The sequence below is a fragment of the Heterodontus francisci genome, chromosome 19, assembly GCF_036365525.1.
Source record: "Heterodontus francisci isolate sHetFra1 chromosome 19, sHetFra1.hap1, whole genome shotgun sequence".
NCBI classification, from domain to species: Eukaryota; Metazoa; Chordata; class Chondrichthyes; order Heterodontiformes; family Heterodontidae; genus Heterodontus; species Heterodontus francisci.
Window position 1 is genome coordinate 7224170 of NC_090389.1, and position 21777 is coordinate 7245946.

The 21777-nt window shown below is 43.0% G+C and overlaps 1 protein-coding gene across 1 annotated transcript in view; it reads right to left on the reverse strand.

Moving 5' to 3' along the window:
• The window catches only part of ift122 (intraflagellar transport 122 homolog (Chlamydomonas)), a 229911-nt gene that overhangs the window by 121268 nt on the left and 86866 nt on the right, over positions 1-21777 (reverse strand). The window contains exons 13-15 of the mRNA XM_068051340.1: positions 14496-14660; positions 13179-13376; positions 11538-11678 (exon numbers count right to left, since the gene is read on the reverse strand). Of these exons, the coding sequence (XP_067907441.1) occupies positions 11538-11678; positions 13179-13376; positions 14496-14660 (504 nt within the window). The remainder of the gene's footprint in view (positions 1-11537; positions 11679-13178; positions 13377-14495; positions 14661-21777) is intronic.

A 21777-nucleotide genomic window follows, 5' to 3' on the forward strand; every position in this document is an offset into this window, starting at 1 on the left:
TGTCCTGCTTTTTGTGTACAGGACATACCTGGGCAATTTTCCACATTGCAGGATAGATTCCAGTGTTGTAGCTTGTGTAGAAAAAGGACTATTCCCTGTTCCAATTAACCCAAATGGATTTTGGTCACCATACATTGAAGGCGTAAGGAAGCGCATTCCAGGCCCTGCTAAGATGATACAATTCACAGAGCCACTGGTTTAACCAGCTGGTCACATGACTAACTGGCTGGTCCAGGATTTTTGAACTAGCCACAGGTCAGTTTGAATTCAGAAGGAAGTGTGCAACTGAAGCTGGAACAAGGAAGCCTCTCTCTCTCGCTTTCTCCCAAGCCACTGGGACGGCACAGTGGCGCAGTGGTTAGCACCACATCCTCACAGCTCCAGCGACCTGGGTTCGGTTCTGGGTACTGCCTGTGCGGAGTTTGCAAGTTCTCCCTGTGACCACGTGGGTTTCCACCGGATGCTCCGGTTTCCTCCCACAGCCAAAGACTTGCAGGTTGATAGGTAAATTGGCCATTGTAAATTGCCCCTAGTGTAGGTAGGTGGTAGGAAGATGGTGGGGATGTGGGGTTAATGTAGGATTAGTATAAATGGGTGGTTGCTGGTCGGCACAGACTCGGTGGGCCATAGGGCCTGTTTCAGTGCTGTATCTCTCTATGACTCTAAGCCACCAGACCCATGGAAGACACGTAAACAAGAAGGGCCTGTTTCCATGCTGTATCTCTGAATAAAAAAAATTTTAAAAAAAAATAAAAATAAGAGAAAAGACTCCTACATCGGAACAAGAATTGCAAGAATTACCGGCAACCAAAGACTCCACATTGAACTTAAAGGATTGTAACTACCAGATATTGCCTCAAACTTTTCCCCTTTATTCCTTCTACTTCTTCTGTCTTTATCTGCGTGTGTGTTTATCACGTATGCATGCTAGCATGGTCACGTCGCGTATTCGTAGTCGTTAACCGGATTAGAGTTCAAGATTATAAACATCTACTTGTCTTGTTTAAATCTAAGGAAACCTGTTTGATTTCTTTGCCTTACAATTGGAGCAGTGAACAAGGATTCACGAAGGGGGAGCTAATAACACAGTGTTTTAAAATTAAACCCTGTTATGGTTAAACCAGGCAAAGGTTGAAAGCGAACCCCTGCACCCCTTCTCACCTGGTTGTAACACTCTATTTACGAAGCCCAAGATCCCATATGCTTTACTAACCATTCTCTCAATATGTCCTGCCACCCTCAAAGATGTATGCACACGGACCCCCATGTCCCTCTGTTCCTGCACACTCTTGAGAACTGTGCCATTAAGTATATACTGCCTATCCCTATTCCTTCTGCCAAAATGCTTCACCTCACACTTGTCGATATTAAATTCCATCTGTCACCTTTGTTAGCCTGTCTATGTCCTGTTGCAGGCAGTTCATACCACCCCCACTGTTAACCGCACCTCCTTATTCCAAGATGTAAAGACCATTCCAGACGATGCTGATTCAAACACAAAGAGGTGGTCACATCACATGACTGCTTGGGCCACTCTGGAGATTTGTGAGTGGTGACTCAGAAGTCACTGTAACTGATATTGAGCCAGAGAACATCTCTCTCTTTCTCCCTCTCTTCAGTAAAGTCCCAGAGAAACCTTAGCTGCAGCTACTATGCCTCAAGTCCACAGATCTGCAGTCAGCAATAAAGGGGACATGGATAAAGCCCCTCTTCTGCCTTCCTGAACAAAAGATGCAAGCCTGAATTGTGCGTGTGGCCCAGCAAGGACTACAAAACCAGAATTTCAACTAAAGACACTGAGACTCAGTATTTAAATTCCATTTATTATGGACTTTACTCCAACCTCCCACCTCTGTTTCTCCCTCTGTAATCTATTTGTATGTGTGGGTGGCTCTTGTGTGAATGTGGGTGTGGATGCGTAGCGTATTCTGATGACGGGTCACTGACCTGAAACGTTAACTCTGCTTCTCTCTCCGCAGACGCTGCCAGATCTGCTGAGTATTTCCAGCATTTCTTGTTTTTAATTCAGATTTCCAGCATCTGCAGTATTTTGCTTTCATTTAACTAATATGACAGGTTCATCTCACTAATTCTCCTCTTAATCAAGTAAGGTCCACTGAGCCTAGCTTTCAATGGATCCCCAGGCAAAGCCAACAAAACTAACAACTTGCAAATTACGTGCCTTAGGTTTTGTTATCTGCTTGGCTTTTCATCACCTGCTGAGAAATCTTGATATGTTTTCTGGCCACCTCACAAGCTTTTGTGAGTCTCTCTCGAGATTCTGACACATATTCTAAAAGAGTAGTTGGCTTGAAACCGGTGGACTCATTCGGTGTGTCCCTGGTGTCAGATGATATCCCCTTATTCCAATCATAGGGATACTCAAAACAATAAGCCTTTATCATTTTAGGGTTTGGTGATATATTTCCAAAGCACCTTGTGACTGCAGGTGATAAGCAGACGATTTGAGCTGTCTCACTCCCAAAATTACTCATGGCATCTTGAAATACCCCTGACATGAAATGTGACCCCTGGTCTGACTGAATTTCTTTTGTCAATCTATATTTAGTCAAAAACTGTATTAACCCCTCAATCATAACTTTTGCTGTCATCTTTTTTAAAGGTATTGTCTCTGGAAGCCTAGTGGACAAATCCATGATGATTTGGAGAAACTTGTGACTTGACTTAGCTGTGGGTAAGGGTCTGACACAATCCACAAGCACCCTATTAAATGGTTCATCAAAAGCAGGTATCAGTATCAATGGGGCTGGTTTAATCAAAGGCTGTGGCTTCCCAACTACCTGACATGTACGGCAAGTTCTGCAAATTTCAACCACATCGTTATACAAGCCTGACCAATAAAAATGCTGGCTTATTCTGGCCTGAGTCTTTCAAATACCTGCATTGGGACCTGCCACTGGGATCACATGGGCAATTCTCAATCTCACTGCAGTACCCCCGGAGAACAACAACCTGATGAACGATAGCCCAATCCTCATCAGCAGGCCTTTGGGGAGGTCTCCACTTTCTCATTAGAATGTCATTCTGAATATAATAGTACTCAGAGACCTTTTCAGCTTCTGCCTCAGAACACACCGTTCAAAGCAACCGTCTTAAGTCAGGTTCTGCGTGTTGGGCCTGAATCATAGACAATCTGCTGAACAATTCACCATTGCTTGTCTTGGAGCCTTATCTACCAAATCTCCATCCAAATCCTTGAAAAAAGGTCTCAGGCATCCAAACACCCAAAATGTCCTCCACAACAACTGAATCCTCCTGATCTTGTTTAATTTTATGAGACCTTGGGACCTTGTCACTATGCAATCTGGGAATATTCCAGGAAATTCTTCCTGCAAAACTTCAGTTTAAGCAACCTCATCTGGCTTTTCCAAAACTACTGGAGATGCCAATACCTTCCCTAGCAACAAATCCACCCCTTCAATATGCAAATCTGGGACAATTCCCACTGTTACCAAACCAGTGGCTAAATCACATTGCAAATTAACCTAATGCAAAGGAACGTATAAATGACACCCCCCCCACCCATGACTTTTCGCATTCACAGCACCATTTGGGGCAAGATCTATATTGGGCGGCACAGTGGCGCAGTGGTTAGCACCACAGCCTTACAGCTCCAGCGACCCGGGTTCAATTCTGGGTACTGCCTGTGTGGAGTTTGCAAGTTCTCCCTGTGTCTGCGTGGGTTTCCTCCGGGTGCTCCGGTTTCCTCCCACATGCCAAAGACTTGCAGGTTGATAGGTAAATTGGCCATTAGCAATTCCCCCTAGTATAGGTAGGTGGTAGGAAAATATAGGGACAGGTGGGATGTGGTAGGAATATGGAATTAGTGTAGGATTAGTATAAATGGGTGGTTGATGGTCGGCACAGACTCGGTGGGCCGAAGGGCCTGTTTCAGTGCTGTATCTCTAAACTAAACTATATCCTTTGCTGCTATCAATGACTGAGTGGTCCCTGTATCCCTAAGCAGCACAATCAGCTTGCATGCTTCATCTGACATATATGGGGACACCGTATCCCTGAGCACTAAACTTCTATATCCTTCAGGGACCTGACTTAGTTCATTAGCACACAAATGTGAACTCTCTGTTCACATTCCAACATTGCCATAGCCACTGGTGCGTCAACAGCGCCACCTACTGGGGCATCCTTTTCAGGACAGGTTTTTATTAAACCCACTGGAGCTACAGTTGTTCCCCTCAGTTTCCCCCCTCAGTTTCCAGCATTCTGCCTTTACATGCCCTCTTTTATTAAAAAAAAAATCTTGGTCCTTGTGATTCAATCCTAGTCTCCTGACAACTTTTTTCACACCCTGAGGGGTGCCTGTATTGTTTCTCTCACTGAAACCAAATTTCTTCTCATTATCTACTCTTCTATCTATCCAACTTTGTAAGTTCCCAAACTGGGGCCTGTAACTACTGCTTTTGTGGGTCAATTCGTAGTCACCCACCATTTCCGTGGCATTCCTTATTTTACTAATTTTATGTTCTTCCAGGTGGGACCTTAGTCCTGAAGGGATACTATTCTTAAATTCCTCCATTAGGATTACTTCCCTAAGGTTTCAAAATCTTGTTCAATCTTCAGGAACAGCTACCAGCAATCAAATATCATTTCCTTCTCTCTAGCAAATTCCATAAATGTCATAGAGTCATACAGCACAGAAACAGGCCCTTCGGCCTATCGTGTCCGTGCCGGCCATCAAGCACCTGTCTGACCCTGTTTTTTTAAATTCCTGAATTTTTGCCTGTAAGTCTATGGTACCAACCCATAAGCATTGAGAGCTGCAGTTTTAACCACTTCATAATCACTTGATTGTTCCTCCGAGTGTTCCCACGAACACACTTTGTAATAAAATTGTCCAACTTTCCTTTGGCCATTGCAACTTCATAGCAATTTTTTCAAAGGACACGAAGTACATTTCAACTCCTTCCTCACAGAATTTAGGCACTAAGCGAATATTCCTTGCCAAATCAAAACCAAGAGTTAAATCGAATTCATCCTTAAACCTTCCTGTCGTTCCCTGTCAGCGTAATCTAAGCTTTTCGCTATCCGGTATAAATTTCCTGGCTTCTCTTTCTTTTTGTAACTTTTTTTTTTCTCCTCGAATTCAAACTTTCTCCGCACAAGTTGAAATTGTCTGTCTCTTCCCCTTTCCAGTTGCCTCTTTTGTAACTGAATTCTAACTTACTCAATCTGAGAGCTACCAGGATCACCCTTTTCTTCCTCAAGGTCAAAATTCTGAGTTAACACTTTGACAATTTCGGCCTTTTTGGCTTTTGATTTTAAACTAACGCCCACTTGTTTTGTTACAGCCATTAACGCATTAAATCATTGAGAGTCAAATCTTCCCTTTCCGGAAAGGCTTGAGCATTAAAAGTAGGCATGCTGACCCTTCCTTCTGAATATAGCAAAAGTAATCGTCAATCTTGTTCATTTAAAACTTTGGAAAATTCCAGCGAACATGGTTTCAGCCTCTGAATTCAAATCCCGGACCTGAGCCCCCAATTTGTTACGACTTCAGTGAGATCATTAACATGAAAAATATGTGATAGGAACCCCCAGAACAATTTAATGAATTACACGACAAGATTTTTGGTTTTCAGACTTATTATAATAACTAAACTAAAAGAAATCCCCAATTAACTGAATAGTACTTTGTAAGTAGCTGATACCCCAAATTACAAATAAAGATAGTTTCTTTACTTATTCAAACACTTGAAAACCTCTTACTTATACGTTACATAGTTCTTTTTGATGATGAAATCCTCTGCAGTTATGGGTCCCAAACTCCTCCCAGCTGCAATCGTTTGGATCTCACAGACTTTTCAAAAATCAATATTCTCTTTGCTTACTTCTCCAAGCACTTCTGATCTGGAAATCCATGAATAATGTGATTTCCCATGATCCCCTGGGTCCTTTCCTCTCCGCAAGCTTCAACTCTCAAAACACGTTCAAGTCTTCAGATCCTTTTGCTGTATATCTTCAGTGACCAGGCGTTCTCTCTCTCTTTCCAGCTGCCACCACTGGGTGTCTTCTCTTACAGCTTGCCTTGAGGCCACACCCCAATGGGTTCCCTCCTTACAGCCTGCTTGCCTTCAGAATGTCGGTTAAATTTATCTAGACTCAGAAGCCAATAGCTTATTGTTCTGCTGCAAAATGCAGAAACCAGAAGTCTGGGTTCACAAAGTCACTTGGGCCTCTCCATTGTCCCCAGGTGTTAACACCTGCATGGTACATTTTGCAATTTCCCCATTACTGACTCCTTGTTTTCCGACCCAAACGTCTGGGAGGGCGAAATCCATTATTCTTCAGGTGTTAGTGCTGTAGTCTCTGTTTTCCAAAAGACAGTCTTTGATCTGTGATCTCTGTTGTCCTGGCAACCTTTCGCAGAGTGGAGGTGAGGGCACCAGACCTGCTGGACTCCATCCTGAACCTTTAAAAATCACAATTTCTAAGACATAATCATGTTACAAAGTCCAGCCTGAACACCCTGAACTATGGTCCACGAGTTGTGTTCAGCACACAAGTCTGATTATCCAAACGCCACTGATTCCTGTATTTTGAATTTTACATGGTTGCAGGTTTGAAGAGGTTGTTTTTCAGAGCTGGTCCCTTAAAGGTGGATAATTGCTATATCTGAACATCTTGATCTCATTAGAGCCAGCATATGGCAAAATCATTCAACACTGCTTTAAACTTTATACATGGATTGTGAAGCACCATTGGACACAGCTAAAGTGGCCCAAGACAAAAACTTGAAGGCATCTATTGAATTAGTCCATATATGCATCATTCTCTGTATAATAAAGGTTATGATATTCTCTTACATCATCCAGTAAAGTAAACCCAGATGCATCTTATGAGAAATCACCTGGTACAATGCCTCTTACAAATGCATGAGAACACCAGCACCTGTAGGTTCTCCTCTAAGTCATGCACCATCCTGATTTGAAAATATTTCCTCGTTTCTTCATCATCACTGGGTCAAAATCCTGGAACTCCCTCCCTAACAGCACTATTGGTGTACCTACACTACACGAGCTGCAGCAGTTCAAGAAAGCAGCTCACCACCAGCTTCTCAAGAGCAATTAGGGATGGGCAATAAATGCTGGTCTTTTTAGCAATGCACACATCCCACAAATGAATAAAAAAGAATTTCTACCACATGGTACACAACCATCACTCCTCAGGCATTTTTCACCCACTGTCTCTTCGGCAGACTTGCGAGATTGAGGATGACTTGCTTCCATTCCAATACAATAGGTTCTGAGATGGCTGATAATTCCAATTCGTGATCTGCAGACTCTGTCACGAGGGGCAGGTGGTGCTTGAACACGAGTAGTTTGGCAGTTTGTGTGCTCCCTCCGATGCCTCGACTTCACCATCGCATGTCCCCGACGGAGTCCCTCAAGGTGTACGATGCCTTCCTGAATGAGCTTTCTCCATCGAAGACAGTCACGAGCCAGGGACTTCCATAAGTCGACGGGCATGTTTGATCTCTTCAGGGATGCTTTCAGCACATCTCTTAAGCATTTCTGCAGTGTTCCTGGGAGTCTCCTGCTGCAACCAAGTTCTGAGTAGAACATCTGCTACGGGAGTCTGGTGTCAGGCGTGCGAACAACATGTCCCACCCAGTGGATCCGGTTTTAGGTAATTAGTGCCCCGATGCTGGGCAGATTGGCTTGGGAGAGGACCCTGCTGTGGGATGGTCTTTCTTGATACTGGATTTGGAGGATCTTGTGGATGCACCTCTGGTGGCACTTTTCCCATGCTTTCAGGTGCCTGCTGTAGGTTGTCCAAGTCTCTGAAAAATATAGGAGCGCAGGGATCACTGCTGCCCAGCAAATCATGATCTTAGTCTTGGGTTTGAGATCCTGATCCTCAAATACTATCTTCCCCAGTTGGCCGAAGGCTGAGCTGGCACACTGGAGGCAATGAACCTCCTCGTCTACATCTGCCTTTGTCGAGAGGAGGCTCCCAAGATATGGAAAATCGTCCACATTTTCCAGGGTCCTGCCATTGATCTTGACTGACGACGGGAGGTATTGTGCAGTGGGAGCTGTTTGGAAGAGGGCCTTCGTTTTCCGAGTGTTTAGAATTTAATAATAGGAGGAAAGGAGTAAACCCAAAAGAGGAAATGATCGCAAAGAGCTATACAAAGAACAGCAAATTTTGAAGTAATACTTTGGGGTAAGGTCATAAGATCATAAGAAATAGGAGTAGGCCATTCGGCCCCTCGAGCCTACTCTGCCATTCACTAAGATCATGGCTGATCTCATTTGGCCTTAACTCCACTTTCCTGCCTGCCCCCCCCATAACCCTTGAGTCCCTAGATGACCAAGAGCGCCACTCTTTCAGTTTATAACTTTGTCTCAACCCCTTAGTATGTTAAATTTGGAACACACTGCAGGCTGTGTGTTTCTTATATATACTTTACAGCCTTATGGCTGTAGCTCCAGGTATCTTTGCCCAAAGATTATTGCTGTGCTCCAAAGTAACCTTTTTTAATTCATTCATGGGATGTGAGTGTCGCTGCCAGGCCAGCATTTATTGCCCATCCCTAAGTGTCCTTCAGAAGGTGGTGGTGAGCTGCCTTCTTGAACCACTGTAGTCCATGTGGGGTAGGTACACCCACAGTGCTGTTAGGAAGGGAGTTCCAGGATTTTGACCCAGCGACAGTGAAGGAACGGCGATATAGTTCCAAGTCAGGAATGTGTGTGGCTTGGAGGGGAACTTGTAGGTGATGGTGTTAAGAGATAGCACACTGCAAATGTTTCAGTTTAGTAAAAAATTGTGGGGTTTTATTAAAATAAATATGGGGAATGAAATGTAATATCTGAATTTCAAAACAAAGCCACATTTAATCTCTCCTCTATGTCCACACACATGAAAGTGTATTACCACCTTCCTCCTGGAGGCCTTGCCCTACAGCTCTGATAACTGTACTGTGTGTACATAGATAAACTTAACACTTGGATTCAAGGACTATTACTTAGATAGCAAATCACTCATCTAGTCAAATTTCTCCAGAGATCGATATCGACCTGACACAAGAACACACAAAGCTCTGTTTGAACCGAAGAACGTCTGCGAATGACTGTCATCCAGTGGCAATTCGGAGTTTCCACATCTGTGTCATAATCTAAGCCATCAACATCTGAGAGAAGGCTATGCTCCACTGAAAGCACTTGTTTCATCCCACACAAGTGGTTACCCAGGCCTGAACAACGTACCAGGAGAAATTGGTCTCCCCATCCCTTCTACTGAGATCACTGCCAAGCCCCAATGGTTAAAATAAAAAACTTTGCAGCCTCTTCACTCCATTTGTGTGTCCACTGTTGATGCCCTACTCCCAGATTCACAAAATGCAGAGGTCTGCAGTTTTCCCATAGTCCTGGCATGAACTCAATGGGTTGAATGGCCTTCTACTGTGCCATAAAAACTCGATGAAAGTGACTCTATAAGATGGCTCAAGATAGTAACCTCAATAATGAACCCATTCAGCCAAGAGTCAGAAGTTCAGCATAATAAAACCTAAGCTACTTAGAATGATAAGAAAAATGTGACTCGAATATTTCAAATAAGGATGCACAGAGATATACTTGGAAGAGTTTACAACACTTAAACAGGCCATTCTGCCCACCTACGCCTTGTTGTCATTTACCTTCCCATGAACAAATAGCTCGACTAACATGTTCCATCTCCCGTTAACATTTTTACCTTTGCTCAAGCTCTCCAGCCCTACTCCTCACTGTCGGGCACGTACCCTACCCAGCTCTGCTCCTCACTTTAAGATACTCACACACCCCAGCCCTGCTCTTCACTGTAGGACAATAACCCTCTCTACCCCTGTCCCTCACTGTAAGGCACACCTGCTCCAACCCTGCCCTTTATTGTAGAACACTCTAGCCCTGCCCCTCACTGCAGGGCACTCAGCCTCTCCAGCCTGCCCCTCACTGAAAGGACATGCACCCTCTCCAGTCATGCTCTTCACTGTAGGACACGCACCCTACCCAGCCCTGCTCTTCACTGTAATGCATGCACTATACCCAGTCCTGCCCCTCATTGCAGGGTATGCACCCTACCCAGTCCTGCCCCTCATTGTCGGGCATGCACCCTACCCAGCTCTGCCCTCATTGTAACGCATGCACCCTCTCCAGCCCTGCCCCTCATGGTAGGGCACGCACCCTACCCAGCCCTGCTCCTCACTATAGGACAGGCACCCTCTCCAGCCCTGCTATTCACTTTAGGACAAGCACCCTCTCCAGCCCTGCTCTTCACTGTAGGACACGCACCCTCCACAGCCCTGCCCCTCATTGTAGGGCATGCACCCTCGCCAGCCCTGCCTCTCACTGTAGACAACCCACCTTCACCAGCCTTACCTCTCACTGTGAACTACTCACCCTACCCAGCCCAAGGTTGGTACTGTACAGCATGCTCACTGTGCTTTCATTTTACTACAGAACTCCAGGGGAACATGAGATTTCAGCAGTAATTTACCAGCAGTGCAGTAAGAAACATGGACATCTTCTCGTTCTATTTGAAGATACCACTGTGGTTTGGAAAGAGAAACAAGAGAAAAAGATTAAGTAGAAGATATGGTCGAGCAACAGCACAGCAGGAGGAGTAGGAGAGGAAAAATAAGCTGATGACAGGAGGAATGTACGTGAAAAAAATACAAAGTAACAGCATAAAAATAAGGTAGAGAGTGAGGGACAGAGTAACAATAAAGGATACGTGGAGTTGCTCTCAGAGATGAGCACTGGGCTAACTTCTGACCCAGATTAAAAATGTAATTGGTTCTTTCTGTTGTTTTGCAACACTAATTCTCATACCCCATTGCTCACAAATACTGCACAGATCAATCAGTGAGTTAGGACAACCTCTACAATCATAGTCTTAGTGTTACCGAGACAAAGGTAGGCATGGAAAAAACTGCTTAGCTTGCTCTGCCATAGCTGAATGAGGAATAAGCAGGTCTTGAGGGCAGTACAATATTAAAGGAAAATACTGCAGATGCTGGAAATCTGAAATAAAAACAAGAAATGCTGGAAATACTCAGCAGGTCTGGCAGCATCTGTGGAGAGAGAAGCAGAGTTAATGTTTCAGGTCAGTGACCCTTCTTCAGAACTGACTCAATGACTCAACTGAGTCAGTTCTGAAGAAGGGTCACTGACCTGAAATGTTAACTCTGCTTCTCTCTCCACAGATGCTGCCAGACCTGCTGAGTATTTCCAGCATTTCTTGTTTTTACTACTTAAGGGCAGTACTTTGGGTCAAATTTCACTGATTGTTGTATTAGTGGATAGGTAGAAAAAAATAAATGAAGTGACCTGATATTCAGGGACTGTGTGGTGTAGTAATTGATACCATGCCTCTTGCAGTTGAATGCTACTCAGAGAAGGGATGGGTCTCCTCGCTCTGCTAGCACACACCCATTTTATGAGCCTCTTTAAGAGGCTGTACATCCATCTCCACCTATCTGTACATGCATGAAGGAGTTCATGAGCAACTGGTACCTTTTTAGCAGTATCGAAGTCCATCCCTTCCAAGGCCTCTATCGCCAGGTCTCTCCAATCATTCTCTGTTACTCCTAAGCAGGCAATCTGATATGCTTCCTTATACATCTTCTTTTCCAAGTACTGGTACATGGGTGCAGACTTATTTTAAAAAAAACAAGAGAGCTGCCTGTTAATTATGATCAAGTCTATATGCCAAACAGAACAACTTTTTATTTGTTTTTCTTACCAAATTAGCACCTTCTCATCTTCTAATCTAGGAATGAGAGAGATGAAGAGCCCATGAAGAAGTACACATGTCTTGCAATGCTGCCCCTTTGGATAGTCACTAGATGGTGGGTTTGTGTGATTGGGATGGGGTACTTAGCAGACAAGCTCATCTCCCTATATTAACCAATCTGGTTCAGGTCCTGTGATATTCATTTAATGTGATTCTCTCTAATTATGTGAAGTCAGCTAAACCTTTCCCTGTCCATTTGGTCATATTTTAACAAACCCTACCTTATCTAATCTAAAAGTTTTTTAATGTGAATTTTTGTAGTCATGGTGAGGGTTGTTGGTGATGAGGAAGGGGACACTTTTATCAAGCACTACCAGAGCCGATTAGACGTTAGGTGCAAAGGAAAGTTCACTGTTCTGCCCCACCAATGGTTTTCAGCCCTAATTCAGAAGAGATTTCTCTCCACTGCACCATTTTTGTTTCATTTGCTGCACCAGTCTTCTTATTGGGAGACTGCTAGTTTAGCACCAATAGTGGTAAATTAAGAGTAGTTTTGTGCTGCAGACCCCTGCCTATCAGGAACAAGACTGAGCTTCCCAAACAGATTTCACAAAGGAACCTCAAACAGCAGACAAGGTAACCTCTCATCCAATCAGCTTGGGGTGGATTTGAGCTACTATCTAGTCCAGTCTCCTACCCGAATCGGTTAATAGTAAAACCAAATGACACCATCCAGCTTTCTATAGAACCCTTTGTCATATATGTTTTCATCCTACTTTACTTCACAACATCTAGGACGTCCCATGGAGAAAACAGGCAGACATCCTGCTCTCGCTCTTGCCATTATGGCTTCCAATCTGTTTGTGAAAGTCTTTAATCAATGCCAGGTTTCCTCTGTCCCCAAAATTTTAATAGATTAGTAATCCACTTTTTAACTACTATCAAATCACAAGTATCCCCAGTTTTAAAATAATCCATTGTTTTGCCAATTTTCTTCTTCTGACCTTGTTTTCCCTTACTGGAGCATGATCCATGGGCATCAGTCGCCCTCTCATAACCCATCTACTGCCTCTTAATGTGTGAGCCCACACAGCAGGTGACTGAAGGCAAGCAACACAGAGGGCAACACAGGCAGGCCCAATTCTGTCATCTGGCATGCACTTTCAGCATGGGTCTCTGGATAGTTATTAGGAATGGGACCCTAGATGATTTTGTGTTGTCCTCTGTAGTGCTGAAACCAACAAAACAGCTCCAGCTGCTGCCTTGGCTGAGTTCATCTAACTCGAACTACGGACGTCTCTGGTCTCACTACCATACTTTATTTAGTCACTAAAGCATCAGCAAAACTATATTCCCACTTTTGATCATATTCACACTACGTGTGTGTCAGTCAATATGTCAGTCTGTACAATGAGGCATACCTGTGGGACCTCGACTGCAGACATGGCATACACGTGCAGGCAGAAGATTTTGGAGCCATTGTATCCCACCACAAAGCCCTGGAGCTTCTGCTGGTGCACTGGAAAATTACTGGCTTTGATGTTGAGAAAACCACCACCAGAGAAACATAGCATATCTTCACATTGGGTGTTCCAAGCCACACTGTTAGCATTTGGCTCCTACACAGGACATTGAGAGGAGGAATATTTGATAGGTTGTTATTAATCAGTTTTAATTTAAGACAATACCGTTTTCCAACATAACACATTACAGAGTCATAGAGTTATACAGCACAGAAACAGGCCCTTCGGCCCATCGTGTCCATGCCTGCCATCAAGCGCCTATCTATTCTAATCCCATTTTCCATCACTTGGCCTGTAGCCTTATAAGCTATGGTGTTTCAAGTGCTCATCTAAATTAAATGTTGTGAGGGTTCCTGCCTCTACCACCCCTTCAGGCAGTGTGTTCCAGATTCCAACCACCCTTTGGGTGAAAAGACTTTTCCTCAAATCCCCTCTGAACCTCCTGCCCCTTACCTTAAAACTTTGCCCCCTGGTTATTGAGTTTCTTCCTATCTACCCCCTCATAATTTTGTATACCTTAATCAGGTCCCCCCTCAGCCTTCTCTGCTTTAAGGAAAACAACCCTAGCCTAACCAGTCTCTCTTCATAGCTGAAATGCCCCAGCCCAGGCAACATTGTTTTTTAATGGAATGTACATTTGTTGAACATTTTGAACTGTTTCTTTAAATGTTATCCACTATTTATTTACTGCCATACCTTTTAGTCTATTTACCCAATCAACCTTAGCCAGCCCTCCCCTTGTACTTAAGTATTTGGCTTTAAGCTTAAGATTTGTGTTTGGGACTGGAGTAAGTTGCTTTCAAACTTAATATGGAATTCAATTGTATTATGAGCACTTTTTCCCAGCAGATCTTTTACTGTAAGATTACTAATTCACTCTGCCTCACTGCACAATACTAGATCTAAAATAGCTTTATCCCTAGCTAGCTCTACAATGTATTGTTCCAGGAAACTGTCATGAAAACACGCTACAACCTCATCATCCTGAACCTTTGCCAATTTGATTGGTCCAGTCTATGTGAAGATTAAAGTCCAACATAATTATTACATTACAGATTCACAGTTGTGCTGTAGGCAGGGCGTTACTACTCATATTCTACATACTCTAAAAACTAGCATGCCAAATGGTACCTAAAGTATAACTGTTATCTTACAATTAAATACTGCAACAAACAAAAGGGGCTTCTTCATAGAAGGTGACTGCACCCAACTTACCTGGAAAAGTAGTTCCTTGGTACTTATGTCGTATACCAGACAAGTATTGTGTTCATCCACCACAGCCAGTTTGTTGCGTGACGTACTCATGTCTAAACAGCGTACTGATGTGGCTTGCTTAAGAAGCACAATGGCGAATGGGTTGTCAACAAATATTTTCAGAATCTACAAACAAACAGATTTATATTCATTTTTTAAAACATTGGTTTGATTCGAATACTATAACCTTACGTGTGGCAAACATAAATTCTTAAACATTTTTTTTCTCTAAAAATGGACGGTAGCACTAAGTACACAATCTTTACACTTCTGGGATTGTTTCTTAGAATGCAGCTGAGATCTTTGGAATAAAGTCTCGCGCCTCTGTCAATCCAAGTGAAATGCATTTGGCAGCTTCAGCCCAGTTCACTATGACATTGGTTCACAGCACAAAACATTACATTACTTGAATGCATCCTTCACACATCCTTCAACTTAGCGAAACTTTGTTGATTCTTGGGAAACCAAGGATCAGAGAGTACATCATAGAATCCAGCACATTTTTGTTCTACAGCTAATCTCCACGAGCTCCATCTTAAAATCCTTAACCATTGTCGAAACAAACTTAGCAAGGTTTGATGGGAAGGGATTAGAGAAATGATGATAACAAGGAAGATAACCTTCATTATTCAGTATTTTTCATACACTGTTGGAGCCATGCCAAAGCTGTATCAATTTAGAAGGAAGGAAATAAAAGCAAAATACTGCGGATGTTGGAAATCTGAAATAAAAACAGAAAGTGCTGGAAATACTCAGCAGGTCTGGCAGCATCTATGGAGAGAGAAGCAGAGTTGACATTTCAGGTCTGTGTCGTTTCTGATCGAAGGAAGGAAACCCTCCTCTGCCAAGAGAGTTCTGCAAAAACACGGCCTTCAGCATTAACCAAATTAAAGGTTTGGTAAATGAACTCAGATAACTTGACATAACCATAGTCCAGATGTTATCAAAAGAAACTTGACAAAGGGTTGCCCAAAGGCCTCAAGAGTGTTGAGAGGCTAAATAAGTGAGACACTGCTAGAGTCAATTTTTTCAGAGGGAAGATAAAGAAGTAAGTTTTGTCTGAACAGTAGCTCAACATTGTGTGGGCCTACACCTGCAAAGTCAGACAAGTAAGTGATAACTAGTCTCAATTCATTTATTCTATAGCAGCCTAGAAGTGAAGAAAGCATCAAGAACTAGGCTAGTGAAATATGAACATGCATGGTGTGGGATATCCAGGATCTCCAAAGCACTGCATAGGAATTCTGAGCTCCAAGGTCAAACTCAGCAACACTCATGAGCAGGAAAGGATCCTGGAAAACTCTTACGCAAATACAAAGGATATAGATCAGTCGAAAGGGTTCAGGGAAAATTTAGCAAGTCTTAGGGAACAAGCTATTAAGAAAGACTCAAGGGACTACACTTATTTTCACCTCAGAAAAGGAGACTAATTTCACAAGGGGAGGAGCCAGGGATGCAGAACTCGTTGGATTCATCAGGGGCTTTCTGTTTTACATTCACTATAGTTAGGGTTCATGGAATATTGGAAGATATGGCTATGGTTGAAGAAACACTCCCAGAAAAGGCAGTTGATCAGAGCTCAACTGACACCTTTAAAAGAGGGCTGGGTCAAATTAATGTCCGAGGTAACCCATTGCCCATGCACAGAGACAGTCAGTGTTGGGGTCTGCTTTTTAGGAGATTTACATGAGCATACAATTCATGAGGAAAACAGTGAAAGAACTATGCTAGACCATGAAATCTTTTCAATGACAGGGACAGCTTAATCAGTGACAACTGTTTTCAACATTTTGGCCACTTGTTCTTTCCAAACAACAGGAAGAGATAGCCGTCAAATCTCCTGAGGTGCAGTGCACAGCTGCATCATGCAGGCAACAGATACATACCTTACCCAGGGCAGGAATTTCATTAATTTACCCATGGTAACCAACATGAGGGGATCCTGTACTTACTGTTTCCCTCAATTCAGCAAAGGGTATTAATCGATACCAAGGTACATCTCCACCAGGCCTCTACCCACAATGTCAAATCTTTCACAACAGAAAGGGATTTCACCCCATAAACCTCCACTCCAGGTCTGGTCCATGATCCAAGCTAGAGAATCAAACACAATAATATTGTACCCTGGTAGCTGCCATGATTCCTTTATTTGACAGCAATCAATGATATCACCCTTATTTCAAAGGCCAACAAGACAGGATAGATGACTGCTGGGGAACCAAGGCATTCCCCTGCAGCTGTGGGTCATATCCCTTTTGACACACAAATGGACGAGACAGATTTAATGAGGCTAACACAGTTACCAGGGTGTTGGTGGAAGATAATATCAGGATGTTTAACCAAAGCTTCAGATGTCTCAACTGATCGGGCAAATCTAACCATACATCCCAGCCAAGGTTAGAAAGATCACTGTAGCCTTCATACCTCAGAAATTCACTCCGCAAAAGGGCAATGTCACACAGAAGGAGAAACAGAGAACATTTCCAAAAGTGACAGAAAAGGGGCCCGAACAGGAGCCAGTAAATACATCTGCAAACAAGCTGATCACTCAGAAAGAACCTGCCTTAAGATTCTAACAGACAAAACCTTTAACCGAGTGCCTATACCATGTCATCTATACATATCCAGAGTGCTGTGGCACTAAAAAAGGATTCCCATTATTGCCTCTGCCTTACCTCAAGAATACATCAGCATTTCTCTGCAACTACATGTGGTCATTCTAGATGTATCACAGTTAATGATAATGTAATTAACACTAAAAATGAACATTGCAGGTGTGGTCATTAATGCACTCCAGTGCTTACCCTTTGTGCAACTGTAAGGTGTATATCTTCCTACTTCTGCACCACATAAGCGTATAAAAAATCGGAGCAGGAATAGGCCGTTCAACCCTTTGTGCCTGCTCCACCATTCAATAAGATCATGGATGATCTTCAACTTCAACTCTACCTTCCCACACTATCCCCATAGTATCCAAAAATCTATTAGTCTCTGTCATGCATATTGTCATGCAGGCCCCCACCTGCCAAGAATGAGACATTAATTTCGCCACATGAACATTGATTTTTAAACTGTTATTTGAGTAAAGAACGAACTTGTTTAAAAAAAAACACCAGACCCTTGACTAGAAAGACATTTGCATCGTAACAGACAGTTCTTGGAAAGGACAAAGGATCCACTCCCTGCTCCAATTTAATCCACAATGGACTTTTGATTACCAGACATTGAAGGTGGAATAGCATTCCCAGTTAACTGGTAAGATGGCCGAATACACAAACATACGCGGTGTGGAACCTGAGGTGAGCCATCCTTGGACTAGGGGTGTGAGTTTGCTTGGTCAGTATGTTTCTCACGAAAACTGCTCCTTAGGAATGTGCCATGTCTGGCTGATGAGATAAGAAGAGTGTTGTTGAAGCCTGATGTCTCTTTCTGTTGTTGCGCAGTACCAGCTGCAAGGCCAATGGTGAGATAGATATGTAAACGAAGGATTGAAAATTACTGTATCTTATTCGATTAGAGCAAAAATTAAATTGTAATATTATTGGTGCTTTAGAATGCAAATTAAGGATTGAAATATTGTTGTAAGATTATTGGTTGCAGAATAGTATAATTGCCACTGTTTGACTGTAATTCTTCAGAACATCGCAGTGAGTCTCAATGTGAGCTCTACTGTGTTTGTTCTCCTTGTGCACAAGTTAATAAAGTAGTTTGCGAGTACTCATCCGAGGAAGTTTGATTTATTTTGCTCTGGTTTCTTCCACAGTGGTCAGACCACTTGAGTTACATGACTAACTGGCTGTTAGAGTTTTTTGAATTTGAACTTGCCACAGAGAATTTGAACTCAGAAAGCTGTTTGCTCCTGGACGGGAAAAGACGTCTCACGGCTGGCCTGCCGCCGCCTCTCTCCTGTCTGCTCACCTCTTTCTCACCAGCTTTGGAATCCACTGAAAACACAGGAACCCCAAGAGAGAAAAGTCTCCTACAGTGAGCAAGGTTTAAGAAGAATACTGGGCCCCAACGAAAAGCAAGAATTACCTACAAGCAAAAACTACCCACAAAAGGACTACAGTGAGCTCGAAGCACAAGAAACTCTTCTAATATTGCCTCAAACCTCTCTACTTATTTTCTCTTCTGCTCTTTTCTGTCTCTATTTACATGTGCGTATCGCGTATGCATACTAGCATGGGGCGTGGCAAGTATCCGTAAGCGTTAACTGAATTAGAGTTTAAGTTTTAATGAATTTCACTTTTCTTCTTTAAACCTAAGAAGGCCTGTTTGTGCTCATTTCTTTGCCTTATAATTGGAAAGCAGTGAACAAGGATTCACCAAGGGGAAGTTCAAAACACTGTGTTTAAAATTAAACTCTGTTACCAGAAGACCAGGTGAAGACTGAGAAAGACCCCTGGACACCTTTCTCACCTGGGTCATAACAATATATTCAATGACTGAGCATCCACAGCCTTCTAGAATACAGAATTTCAAAGATCCTCAACCTTTGAGTGAAGAAATTTCTCCACATCTGCACAGTCCTAAATAGCTGACTCCTTATTCTGAGCCTCTGACCGCCTAGTCTAGACTTCACAGCCAGGGGAGATATCCTCCCAGCACCTACCCAATCAAGCCCCTTAATAACTTAATATGTTTCACATTCTTCCAAACTCCTGGGAATATAAGACTAGTCTACTCAACCTCTCCTCATAGGACATATGAAGGATGTGAGGGTCCTTGAGAGGGTACAGAGGAAATTTACCAGAATGATTCCAGGAATAGGGGATTTTAGTTACAAGGTTATGTTGGAGAAGCTGGGTTTGTTTTCCTTAGAACAAAGAAGATTGAGGGGAGATTTAATAGCACTGTACAAGATTATGACAGGCCTTGATAAGTTAGACAAGGAGAAACTATTCCCATTAACTAATGGTACAAGGACTAGATTGACGGTTTTGGGCAAGAAATGCAGGGAAATATGAGGAAGAACCTTTTTACCCCGCCGGTGGTGATGACCTGGAATTTGCTGCCTATGAGGGTGGTGAAAGTGGAGACAATCAATGATTTCAAAAGGAAATTGGATGGCCACTTGAAGCAAATAGACTTGCAGGACGACAGGGATCAAGCTGGGAACTGGGACTGACTGAACAGCTCTGTGGAGAGGCACCATGGACATGATGGGCCAAATGGCCTCCTTCTGTGCCGTAAATGACTCTATGACAATTCCCCCATTCCAGAAATCATCCAATGAACTTTCATTGCACTCCCCCAGGGCAAGTATATCCACCCTTAGGAGACCAAAATTGGTACACAATACTCCAGTGTAGTCTCAACAAGGCCTACATAATTGCAGTAAGGCTTCTTTACTCTTACACTCCAATTCTTTTGTAATAAAGGCGAATATACCATTTTCTTTCCTAATTGCTTGCAGTACCCGCATGCTAATTTTTTGTGATTCGTGTATAAAGACCCCCAAATCCCTCTGAATACCAACATTTCCCAGTCTTTCACCATTTAAAAAAAACTCCTTTTCTACCAAAGTCAATAGCTTCACATTCTCCACGTTATACGCCATCTGCCACATTTTTGCCCAATTACTTTACCTGTCTATATCCCTATGTAGCCTCTTTGTGTCCTCCTCAAAGCATACTGTCCTAAATAGTTTTGTATCGTCAGCAAATTTGAGTACCTTATACTCAGTTCCCTCATCTAAGTCACTGATATAGATAATAAATATCTGAGGACCAAGCACTGATCCTTGTGGTATTTCACAGGTCACAGCCGTCCAATCCAAAAATAGCCCATTTATTCTTCTGTTTACTGCCCGGTAACCAATCCTCAATCCCTGCTCATATATTACCCTCAATCCCATGAGCCCTAATTTTCTGTAATAATCTCTTATGTGACACCTTGCTAAATGCTTTCAGAACAAGGGGGACTACAATAGAATGAGGGAGGACTTGGCTAAAGTAGACTGGAAACAAAGATTTTATGGTGGGACAGTTGACGAGCAGTGGAGGACTTTCAAAGCAATTTTTCAAAGTGCTCAGCAAAAGTATATTCCAGTGAAAAGGAAGGACTGGAAGAAAAGGGGTAATCTGCCATGGGAGTCTAAGGAAATAAGGGAGGCTATCAAGTTGAAAGAGAAGGCATACAAAGTGGCCAAAAACAGCATGAAACTAGAAGATTGGGAAAACTTTAAAGGTCAACAGAAAGCCACAAAAAGAGCTATAAAGAAAAGTAAGATAGAACATGAGAAAAAACTAGCACAGAATATAAAGACAGATAGCAAAAGTTTCTATAAATATATAAAACGAAAAAGAGTGGCTAAAGTAAGCGTTGGTCCTTTAGAGGATGAGAAGGGGAATTTAGTTATGGGATACGATGAAATGGCCGAGGCATTGAACAGGTATTTTGTATCGGTCTTCACAGTGGAGGACATTAATAACATGCCAGTAATTGACAAAGAGACGAACGTAGGTGAGGACCTGGAAACAATCATTATTACGGAAGAGGTAGTGTTGGGCAAGCTAATGGAGCTAAGGATTGATAAGACTCCTGGCCCTGATGGAATGCATCCCAGGGTACTAAAAGAGATGGCGGGAGAAATAGCAGGTGCACTGGCGGTAATTTTCCAAAATTCGCTGGATTCTGGGGTAGTCCCAGCAGATTGGAAAACAGCAGATGTGACGCCACTGTTTAAAAAGGGAGGTAGACAAAAGATGGGGAATTATAGACCGGTTAGCTTAACCTCTGCAGTGGGGAAGATGCTTGAGTCTATTATCAAGGAAGAAATAGCAGGGCATCTCGATAGAAATTGTCCCGTTGGGCAGACGCAGCATGGGTTCATGAAGGGCAGGTCATGCTTGACAAATCTTTTGGAATCCTATGATGACATTCCGAGCAAGGTGGACAATGGGGGACCAGTGGATGTGGTGTACCGAGATTTCCAAAAGGCCTTCGACAAGGTGCCACACAAGAGGCTGCTGCATAAGTTAAGGATGCATGGCGTTAGGGGTAAAGTATTAGAATGGATAGAGGATTGGTTGACTAACAGGAAGCAGAGAGTGGGGATAAATGAGTGCTATTCTGGTTGGCAATCAGTCACTAGTGGTGTGCTTCAGGGATCGGTGTTGGGACCGCAATTATTTACAATTTATATAGATGATTTGGAGTTGGGGACCACGTGTAGTGTGTCAAAGTTTGCAGATGACACTAAGATGAGTGGCAGAGCAAAGTGTGCAGATGACTGTGAAAC